Raw genomic sequence first — 12,138 nt, 5'->3', positions numbered from 1 at the left:
ATTCTGTTTGTAGCAGGTCAGTGGGATATTAGGTCACGCTTGCATAATGGACATAGACATTCTGGAATTATGAACTGCTTTAATATTACATATGATTTGCCTTTGAATTTTTCCCTTGAAATTCACTTACACTTTCACTGTTGTTGTCCCTCTGTGTAGGTCTTGCTGTGACCTATAGGCTACCCTCTTGTAGAAGACATGGACTAAAGAAGAATAGTGTGCGTGCCTGAGTGTGTGTGTGGTGTGTGGTGTGTGTGTGTGTGTGTGTGTGTGTGTGTGTCTGTGTGTGTCTGTGTGTGTGAGTAAGTGTGTGTGAGTGTGTGTATGTGTGTGAGCATGCGTGTGAGTGAGTGAGTGAGTGAGTGTGTGTGTGTGTGTGTGTGTGTGTGTGTGTGTGTGTGTAAGGACAGCCTCTGGATATAACCATGGTGGTGAGGTGGCTGCTGACGTCCCACTAAAAAAAAACAACAAGCAGAAAGTAAGACTGCAAACCATTATCACCAGACACATAATAGTTTGAATCATGGTATAGCGCAGGGGTGGCCACTCTTATCTGGAAAGGGCCAGTAAGGGTGCAGGTTTTCATTCCAACCAAGCAGAAACCACACCTAAGTATATTGAAAGCCAAAATCAACAGGTGGAATCAGGTGTGGCTCCTGCCTGTTTGGAATGAAAACCTCTACCCACACCAGTCCTTTGCAGATAAGATTAGTCACCCCTGGTATAGTGTAAATAGAGTTACGACATGTAGAGTGTGTGAATACTATATACATGTACATATGCAGTTGAATGTAAATGTTTACATACGGTGCCTTGCACAAGTATCCACCCCCTTGACCTTTTCTACATTTTTGTAGTTTTACATCCTGGAGCTGAACTGGACTTAACTGGGATTTTTACCATGTACAAATGATAACAGATGAAGGTGCAAAATATTATTACTGTGACCTAAAGGTTAATGAAACAAAAAAGCAGATATTTGTTGCTCACGTAAGTATTTACTCATGTTTAGCACATCTGGAAAGGCACCATCAATGCTGAAAGGTATATACAGGTTTTAGAGCAACATATACTTCCAATCCAGATTCCATCCCATCTTTACTTCTGAGAGACTCTGGCTCTCTAAGATACTCTTTTTATACCCAATCATGTTACTGACCTGTTGCCAATTAACCTCCATCTGTTTCTTTTTAGTAACACTTACTTTTCCAGCCTTTTGTTGCCCCCGTCCCAACTTTTTTGGGACGTGTTGCGGCCATCAAATTCAAACTTGCTGTTTTTATTTACATTTTACACAGCGTCCCAACTTTTTTGGAATTGGGGTTGTAATTCACTGTGCCTTTAGGACAAAATGAAGAAGACAAATGTAATTTGTAAGAAAACAATGCTTATGGTGTTAACTTGTTAGAAACGGACACAAACTTTATTTGCTCTCAAATTAAACTGTGTACAATGCTGTAAAAAAGTATTTGCCCCATCCTGATTTCTTCTGTTTTTGTTTATATCTCATACTAAATTGTTTAAGAAATTAAAAGAAAATCTAAGATAAAACAAAGGCAACCTGAATAAACACAAAATGCAGTTTTTAAATGATAATGTTATTTATTGAAGCAAAAAGGTTCTCCAATAACAACTGAGCCTGTGTGAAAATGTATTTGCCCCCTTAGTTACTAATTCCCCAAATCTATGAAACTGAATTCATAATGGGGTTCAGCTGGACTAGACACAACCAGCCTGATTACTGCAAACCCTGTTCAATCAAATCAACACTTAAATAGAACTTTTTCAACAGCATGGTTAAAAGGTCTTATCCAGTTATACACTATGCCAAAGTTGAAAGAAATTCCAGAAATGATTAGGAAAAAGGTGATTGAAATACATCAGTCTGGGAAGGGTTAAAAAAAGTTATTTCAAAGGCTCTGAGATTCCAAAGGACCACAGTGAGAGACATTATCTCCAAATGGAAACTCTCAGCACAGTAGTGAACCTTCCCAGAAATGGCTGACCTTCCAAAATACCTCCAAGAGCACAGCAACTACTCATCCAGCAAGTCACAAAAGAGCCAAGGACAACATCAAAGGACCTATAGGCCTCTCTTGCATCAATAAAGGTCACTGTTCATGAAATCGCATCCATGGAATAGTGGTGAGGTGAAAACCACTGCTAACTCAGAAGAACATTAAGACTCATCTGAATTTTGCCAAAACACACCTTGATGATATTCAGAACTTTTGGGAGAATGTTCTGTGGACTGACTCAAAAGTGAAACTGTTTGGGAGACAGGGGTCCTGTTACATTTGGCGTAAACTAAGCAGAGAATTCCACAAAAGAGGAACATCAAGCATGGTGGTGGAAGTGTGATGGTGTGGGGATGCTTTGCTGCTTCAGGGCCTGGGCAACTTGCAATAATTGAGGAGAACATGAATTCTGCTCTGTATCAGAAAATCCTAAAGGAGAATGTCCGGTCTTCAGTCTGTAAGTTGAAACTCAAGGATTATGCAGCAAGACAATGGTCCAAAGCATAGGAGTAAATCCTAGTCCTAGAAGTAAGTGAAAGACTGATCTCCAGTTATCAGAAGCGTTTGTTTGCAGTTATTTCTGCTAAAGGTGGCACAAACAGATTTTAAGTTTAAGGGGGCAATTAGTTTTTGAAATTAGTGATAGGTGTTGGATAACGTTTTTTTGTATCAATAATAATAATAAAAAAAACTATATTGTGTGTTTACTCAGGTTGCTTTTGTTTTGTGTTGTATTTTGCTTGAAGATCTAAAACTATTTATTATGAGATATACACAAAAACAGAAGAAATCAGGATGGGGCAAATATTTTTTCACAGCACTGTAGATTGTTTCATATTGTAAGCTATTTTATAAGCTATTTAGAACCTTATGGCTTCCTTAGCTCAGCTGTGATTCAAAACTAGAATAAAAACAATATGTTTTCATTATATTAAAAAGCATAACACATACTTTCCAGGCACTTACTTAGTGGCCTTATGCTACGCTTCAATGAAAGACTGAATCCAGGTTATTTTCTTAACATTACTTTTAATGCTATAATAATTTATAAGTAACTTATCCTGTTAGGAATATTAGGTTGTTATTAACTTATTTGTGGCTTGGGGGCTTATTGGTGGAAATTTTCTTGCCCAACATATTGTTCCAGAATTTCTCCATAATGCCACTGAATGACTCACTTGACATAACTTGATGCAACGCATAGACAATGAGGGTGAGGGCTAAGTCCTGTTCAACCTCAGAAATGTTTTATGTCAACATTAACCCCAGAGTTTATACCAACAGTTTAAGCATGGGCTTGCCAGGGCCTTTTACTTAATAGCTTGAGTGCTTTTCTGAACTCCTTTGCTTACATGCCGTTGCACACACAACACGATGTAAATGGTGTCGCAATTGCAGTAACTTGGTCAGCTAATCTCCTGCTAAAGTGCAGCACTGCCTGATTAATAATGTATAGGATAAAGAGAAGAAATATTATCATTCTGAGCAAGATAGCCCCATATAATTTTCCATGTCCAACATTGCCTTGTAGGAGGTTGCTTTTTGTGGAGAGTGAAGCTTGAAACTTGAGTCCTCTGATTTTGATCTATAAACAGAAGTGTTATTTTATTAGCTCTGTTTGTGCACGAAAGAATGGATCAGGAAGGAACTTCATGTCTGTGGCAGACACATAATGTTTGCCTTTAAAAGGAAAAATCAGAGACTTTGTATTAGTAGGACGTTTGCAATGCCTAATTAGGCATCAGACATGAAGTCATAATACATTTGATAAAACAGTTGTGTTTATAAGACGTAATATTTTAACTGCGTGGATGCTTTTTCTTCTGATTTGGCGTTATTTCTCTAATTATGTTCTATGTCTTAATCATATCCATAGGCTGGAACACAAAGCAGCATGTCTTAGATAAATACATTTAATCTCTTGTCTTCAGGATTGTGCATTTTGGTGGGTACTGCTATGGAGTAAAAGGCAACCTCCACCCCTGAACTCACATATACACATTTTTATTACTCTACTACTGATGTTGCCCTATTACTATTCATAACCTTATAATCTGTTCAACGTCTGTTCACAGCCAGGGTTCACTTTGAATAGCCCAATAGATCAGCAATTAGGTCAGTAATTTCTTCATGAAACTTTTTTTTTTTTTTATGTAATGCAATGGCATTCAGTGATCATACCTATCAAGTATTAGTAATGGTTCAATTAACAGCAGTCTACAACCTTGGAATTATTAGAGTAACTTAAAAGTACAGGGTTTCAAGAGAGTTTAAATAAAGTACACTGAAATATCTGAGAGCTTCTAGCTGTAAGAAAGTAAGTAGACATTTTGATTAAATTAAAGGCCTGACAGGTACTAGGTATTAAGATGGAAAACAATAACATATATATATATATATATATATATATATATATATATATATATATATATATATATAAACAATTAGTAATATATACTTTTATTAATACATGAACCATGCTTGAATCATTTTCTATATAACATGTTAAAAAGTCAAGCAAACCAATGTAAAAACAAAACAAAACAAAACAACATTGATTTCATCTATAGCCCAGGATCTGTTGCATTTTGTGGCAAGACACATAAGATTCTATGGCTATAGACTCTATATAGAGTCTGTATACAAACCAACAATTACAGTGAAAATAAATCTAACTTCAATAGTATGTGGATAAAAAGGAGCAAACGTAATTAAAACTAGCTTGTTTAATCTCAAACATGCTGTTATTATTCCTCCCCATACAGTTCATCTTTGTAAATCATCTATGATACACCCACTAACTGCATGCATGATTTTTCTGACTGCACACCCAAATTTGCTTTCATTATTTGGGATCTTGACAAATTAGGTCTTTAAGTCCTTTGAATTGCATAAGCATTCCAAATAAAACATAAGCTATGCAAGGCATTAAAAACGAATATTGTCAGTAATCATTTTTAGGCTGGATATCTTGTGTGGTGCCTGGAGTTGTTTCAGTCTCCTTTCCTGCTTAAACATTACTACTTAGTGTAAAATGTATATTTCTGTTTCCTACCTTGTTTCTTCAAAGATCTGTCCAGTTATGAGGTATTTTATTGTCCTTTTCCTCTTAATACATGAGAAATTGTCAAAGTATCCTGAAGCTAACCATCTTTTTCTACAAAAATAATGAACTAGTTTGTTGGTGTTGGTACCACACACTTACATGTCCAGCATTATGAGATGTTTAGGATAGCTTTGTATTTACAATGTATTTATTTAGGTTGCCGTGACCATCACGTTACCATCTTGTTATCAAGAATAATTACCTAGTACTTTGGAGTCTGTAACACACCCCTAACCAAGTAATATTTGGATCATAGGGGTCTGTAAAAGGGAAAGATTACCCAAGTGGGTACCGTGCCTTAGGGCAGCGAACAGATCTGTTCATGCTCCACTGATTGTATCATCCTCACTTCAGCATCAGTTCACATAGATATCACACAAACATTAATCTTCAATGATTCTTAGGATAAAAACATATAATTCCAAGATTCGTAGTGTTGACCAGGGGAATAAAAGTTCCCAGATCAACAAACCTAATCTGAAAGGCTTGCCGTATAAACCCCCTGGAATGAACACTTCAGATAAACAGATTCTCTTTTATTTTGTTACACTAAATATACTGAATGCACACATGCACGCACACACACACACACACACACACACACACACACACACACACACACACACACACATACAGTCCTGTAGTCTGTTTGTCAGAATATTTGCTTGTATGTTATACCAGTGCTCTTATTTCCCAAATGTAAAGCAGCAGTGTGCTTTTATATATCATGCTTTTAGCTCAGAGGCCTAAAATAATCTGTGTGTCACTGTCAAGGTCATGGGTACAAAACGATGTAACCAACTAACTGAACATTCGGTATGTAATATTATAAGAAAAGAGAGAGTATGCCTGTATGCCTGTAACATACAGTACATCACTTAGGCAAAACTGAACTACATGAGCCAAACATCACAGGGTTTGCTGCGTGAAAACATTATAGAGATAACATTAAAGAACCTCAGTGTAACTATTCATGACATGTAATGTAAATATTCATATCTAAAAAAGCTTGCTTGTTAGTAGGCTAGTATTGACGCACTTGTAGCTTGACAGTACATGCTGTTGTTTTGACTTTTTGAGTGATTTGATTTTAGCTGAACATGGCAAAACTATCAACCTGAATTCTTCAGTGATGTGGTTAGGCCTAGTCTAGTTTCATGATGGTCACTCCACTTGCTTTAATCTGTTATGGAAAGACATATCACAATTATGATATGTGTTTCCATAACAGATTAAATCAAGTCCCAGCCTCAGATGCTCCATCCACATGTGTCTCCACACCACACTATAGATACGCACTGTTGTACACTATTTTTATCAGTTGAACAGGGAAACAACTTAACAACTGAACAGGGAAACTGTTTCACCTGAGCTTTTCCTAGCAAGACTACCACTTTAACCACTCATTTCTTTAATGTTGCAGACACAGATAGCTGATTTCCTCTGAGCTGGCTTGTCTTTTTTGCTCTTACGGCAATAATTCAGATAAGCATCTTTGCTTCTTGAAGGCATTATAAAATTCAATTATAATACTGTACATGCCAACCAAGGGGATACTTGTACAGTTAGAGGGCAAAAGGACAGGGAACCGAGCCCTCATATGATTGTAGCAGCGTATATGCCTGCCTGTGGTGTTACCCTAAGTGGAATTTACTGGCTGCTTTATTACACCATGTTAGTTCATCATGTAAGTGTACGGTTTAGGACTATTCCTTTTATTTTTCATTGCACAACTTGTGGCAGTTGCCTTTGGAGTTTGAATGTTCTCCCCATGCTTCGGGAGGTTCCTCCAGGTAGTCCGATTTCCTCACCCAGTCCAATAAAAACTGTCCCACAAACTAAGCAACAGACGGGCTATAGTTAGTAATTGTACCTACTGTATAGTGCATATATGCTAGATGTACCTGTGCATGTGTGTGTGTGTTTGTGTGTGTGTGTGTGTGTGTGTGTGTGTGGTGATTTTGGCCAGTGGAGCTATTTCATCTCTGTGGGCAATGGGCAGTGTGTCTCACATTCCTCTCATTCTTATGTCACGCTCCATAAGTGATGGCAGGGTAGCCAGCTGGCTGACACACACACACACACACACACACACACACACACATGCACAGAGACAAAGGCCTCAGTTATTGTAGCACAGCCGTAGGTGTTGCCTCTCTGCCCAGGAAGGCTTGCTTTGGGCCATTCTGACCTCATCAGAGCCGAACAATGTGGCATTTCAGCAAGAACAGACACAAGGGCTCAGACTGAGTGTCCCAGTCAGAGTGGGCTGCTGCAGGATGGCACACACACAGTGAGGATTGTTAGTGGAGGGAGTGATCAGAAAGTTCTGTCTGCATCTAAACTGGGAGCACAGACTGGAACATCACATCATCCTGCCTGCTGCCTTGCATTCTGACTCATTCACACTGGCAGGGATATTGGTGGGGTGTTGGGGGGCTTGGCATTCTGAATCTCCTACCTACCTTGCTATGGCTTTGGTCATCTGAGGAATACTGTCATGTCTGATATCACTTCCCAAACATTTTTCAGACACATCAGAGATTCCATGGCTATATTTAACCAGTCTCCAGTGCATGAAAAAAGTAGAGTGGCATTTGCCAGAAAGACAAAAGCATTAAATAACTAAGATCTATCTTTTGTCCATTTCTCTCTGTTTCTCTCTTTTCTCTCTTCTCTCTCTCTTCTCTCTCTTCTCTCGCTCTTCCTCTGTCTCTCTCTCTGTCTCTTTCGTTCTGTCTATTTCCTGTAGATGAGAGCGTGAAGCTCTGGCTACCACGAAGACCACTGCTGCAGGCTGGACAGCGCAGCCACATGATCACATGACTCTGGACATGGACGCGGTCCTGTCAGACTTTGTTCGGTCCACAGGGGCAGAACCTGGTCTGGCACGTGACCTGCTGGAGGGTAAGAGTTTTTATTTTAAATTGTTAACTAAAGAGCAATTTCAGAATGGTTTTTGAAATCCATTGGTTGGCTGATTCAACATTTTTCCATTAAAAGCAGAGATTTTCTATGTACTGATTCTGGAGTGTTACAAATTAGTTTGCAATGTCACAAAATAGTAGGGGTGTAGCAATTAGATGATTTGGATAAAAGTCAAGGAATTAAATTAGTCAAGGAAACCATCATAAATTGTTTATTATCGATTAGAAATCGTAATTCACTGTAAATCGATTATTATTTAAAAAAAAAAAGGACAGACAACTAGTGTGTAAAAATAATTCTTATTTTTAAACTTATGTGTAAATAGGCTAACAAGATGATTTGCCTACAAGTCTGATACTTAAAATGGTCCTTCCCTATGTCATCATCATTTGTGAGTTAATAGTAGGATCCAGATACTGAACAAAGGTTCAGACCTCCGAAAATAGGCTCAACATCCTAGATAATGGAACCTATCATTTCCATTTTGCAAATTAGTAGAAGACGATACAGGAACAGGAAACTTTGAGCGACAGAACCTATATGCGAACCTAGTCAGCTAGTAATTTTAGCTTATGTTAAAGGTTACAATTTTAGCTAATATTATAATAACAGGATTTTTTACAGTTAAATACAGGTATGTAACTTATTGAGAATTTGATAATGAAAACCCAAGATTGAAACCCAAATGCAGTCATATTTCCCCTGTGTTGTCTCCAACCTTTTGTAATAGCACAAAACACTACAAAATAGTAAAAACTAGTACCAACATAGTGCAACCAATGTGGTGGTGGGAAAGGGTGAGGTTGGGATAGAAGGAGAATATGAGAGCATTTCCAATTTCCAATAATACACATTTATAGATGATTGCATCCCTCATTCTTTATGAGAGGAAAGGTTTAAAGAAGTTGCCAGGCCATTTAAAGTATTTTCTTGGTTATTAGAGGTAAAACATATTAAACAGTTTACTTTTCAACATGTATTATTTTTAGGGTTTTATTATCATGCATCAAAGGGTAGTAACTACACTGGAAAAACAATAATTGACATTTAAGATGATTTGTCATTGTAGAATATTTCGTCACTGTTGTCCGCGTACTGAAAATCACCCGGTGTGGCCTTCTGTGTGTTTCGGATGTAATCGTAGCAGTAATAAGTGCATTGCTTTATGCTCCACTCGGCTTTGTTCAGATCCGTAAATTGTGTCAGCAGTGGGCTGTGACTGTGGAAAATAGTTTCCTTTGGCTAAGCTAACAATAATGAGCCATGTGATGCAGTGCAGGGCAGTGATGGATGGCTCTGTTTGCTCAGCTCCAGAGACTTCTCCAGCGCTCTGACTGACTTCAGGCCTTCATGTGTGGGGCTTCCAGAATCATCCACCAGAGCTGAGTGTCTCACAAGTGAATATTCTGGCTGCTGTCCCATACTGTGTGTCTTTGTACTCATAAATATGTAGTATAAACTCAAATATGTAGTATAAACTATCAACTGGCTTTCAAAGATGAATTTGAAAGGCTGATTGGAAAGGAAGAACTAGAGTTATAATAATAATAGAATTAACTACAATAGAATAACTGGAATTGTTGTTAATAATAATAATAATAATAATAATAATAATGGGGCATACTCTGGCTTAGTGGTTAGCACGTTTGCCTCGCATCTCCAGGGTTGGGGGTTCAATTCCCGCCTCCGCCCTGTGTGAGCGGAGTTTGCATGGTCTGCCTGTGGTTCGGGGGTTTCCTCTGGGTACTCCGGTTTCCTCCCCCAGTGCAAAGTCATGCGTTGTAAGCTGATTGTCATCTCTAAATTGTCCATAGTGTGTGGGTGTGTGTGATTGTGCCCTGCAATGGGTTGGCACCCCGTCCTGGGTGTCCCCTGCCTTGTGCTTGATAGGCTCCAGGCTCCCTGCGACCCTGTGTAGAATAAGTGGTAAAGAAAATGGATGGATGGATAATAATAATAATAATAATAATAATAATAATAATAATAATCCACTAGTTGTGGTGTTTTGTTGGTTATGGTACTGTTTTTTGTTTCTGGAAGTATGCTTTCTCATCACAATTTTCTGACCTTTGTTTTCAAAATGAAATGAGTATGTTGCATAGTTGGACTTAGTACATCACATCAGTCATTTAAAAATTGGGCCTGCACAGAACATCATCCGCGTATCTTTGGCTAATTGGAAATAAGTTGTTCACATACTGTGTATTACGTCCTGCTTTTGAGTGATGCTTAGCATAAGTACTATGTGTAGGATGCCATTTACCATCGAAGGGACATGGTTTTTATGGTGTCTACATAATTTATGCACATATCACCTCTGTGCTGCTTGGATTGTTGTGTTTTTGACTCTGCCTGTGTGAGCCAGTTTCCTCTGCAGTGTGGTAGACTGAAGCTTGGAGGAGTTCTCTGGTCATCTGTTCTTCTGAAGTCTTGCCATCTGATTGTCATCCAGGAGGTCCAGCCATGCTGGGACATTGAGCTGATTTAACACTGCGTGTGATGGCTTTACGAGCCTGCTCCCCTGGGAGACCATTGTGCCTGTTCAATGGAACTCATTCAGAAGTAGAGAGTTGCTGGCACTGGTGCAGAAAGCATGGACACAAAAATATGCACCCCTCCTTAAAAAAGACAAGGATGAATATAGAAGTATTGTTGCGGAAAAAGTAAAAGGAGAGGCAAGGCTCAGACTTTCTCCTGGTAAATTAGTGGAGATGAGAGACAGGTGTAGTCTAGGGAATTAAGACTGTCTGTGCTTGTCAGTCCATGTCTTATTCAACGCTTCCTCAACTGGTTCTGACAGTGTTCTGCCAGTGTTCTCTGAGAATCCTTCATTCACCTTGCTTGACTCATCAGCTTGACTTGTAAGGATATCAGCACACCTACTATGGTAGTATCTGTCAGGCCTAGCTGTCTGGAAGTGCAGTTGGCTAGCAGCTACCAGAATCTTTACTTGTAACAGTAAGTCCACATCAGGCCAGTTTGAAGCTTTGCACCCAGACATCCACTGATTGTACAACACAAAACTTTATTTAGTCAGTTTTCCTAATTAACTGTAGACATTAATCTGACTGTGCAAGCAAGTACAACCCCAAATCCAAAAAAGTTGGGACAGTAAGGAAAATGCTAATAAAAACAAAGAGGAGTGATTTGTAAATGTACTCTGACTAGTATTGAAACCAAAAATGTATAAAGACAAGGTATTTGATGTTTTACCTAATCAATAAAGCATAGTTTTTTTTGAAGGTAAACATTTATTTTGAAGTTGATGCATGCAATACGTTCAAAAAAATTTGGGACAGGGGCAATTTAGGACTAATGGCTATGTGTCAAGTTGAAATAAGAAGGTGAATGTGAAACAGGTGAGGCAATTGTCTAATCATAGTATATAAGGAGCCTCCAAAAAAGGCCTAGTCCTTCAAGAGCAAGGATGGGTCGAGGCTCACCAATCTGCCAACAGATGTATCAGCGAATAATCCAACACTTTGAGAACAACATTCCCCAAAGACAAATAGGTAGGATTTTGGGCATTTCACCTTCTACAGTGCACAATATAATTAAAAGATTGAAGGAATCTGGTCAAATCTCGGTGCATATAGGGCAAGGCCGAAAATCACTTCTGAATGTGCGTAATTTCCGATCCCTCAGATGTCACTGTCTTAAAAACTATCATGAGTCTGTAACGGATATCCCGACATGGGCTCAGGAATACTTTGGTAAACCTTTGTCATCAACACCATTCGCCGCTGCATCCACAGATGCAAGTTAAGGCTTTACTATGCAAAGCAGAAGCCATACATCAACACTGTCCAGAAGCGCTGCCGACTTCTCTGGGCTCGGTCTCATCTGAGATGGACAGTAGCACAGTGGAATCAATTCAACATTTCAAATAGTTTTTGGACAAAACAGTCGTCATGTTCTCCGGTAGATGTTACAGTATTGGAGATGTAATGAGATTGCTGCAAACCATGAATGCTGGAAAAGAGTTATGTGACATACACCCAACCTTTCAGTCCTTTCACATGAAACCGCCATTTCAGTTGTATGTTTTTCTCATTTTTATAATAGTGAAAGTGTCCACTGGGGTTA

General features: G+C 38.7%; 1 protein-coding gene across 2 annotated transcripts in view; it reads left to right on the top strand.

Moving 5' to 3' along the window:
• Positions 1-12,138, top strand: part of otud7a (OTU deubiquitinase 7A) — an 85,050-nt gene that overhangs the window by 47,983 nt on the left and 24,929 nt on the right. Inside the window, exons 2-3 of one of the 2 annotated variants that reach the window (XM_053641174.1) lie at positions 160-478; positions 7,877-8,031. In XM_053641174.1, coding sequence (XP_053497149.1) covers positions 7,947-8,031 — 85 coding nt within the window. In that variant the 5' untranslated portion in view covers positions 160-478; positions 7,877-7,946. The remainder of the gene's footprint in view (positions 1-159; positions 479-7,876; positions 8,032-12,138) is intronic. The other variant, XM_053641175.1, reaches the window with a different exon arrangement.

This window comes from Ictalurus furcatus, chromosome 14 (genome assembly GCF_023375685.1).
Source record: "Ictalurus furcatus strain D&B chromosome 14, Billie_1.0, whole genome shotgun sequence".
In the NCBI taxonomy this organism is placed as follows: Eukaryota; Metazoa; Chordata; class Actinopteri; order Siluriformes; family Ictaluridae; genus Ictalurus; species Ictalurus furcatus.
Note: the sequence above shows the minus strand (reverse complement) of the source record. Positions and strands in the feature narration are given on the sequence as shown.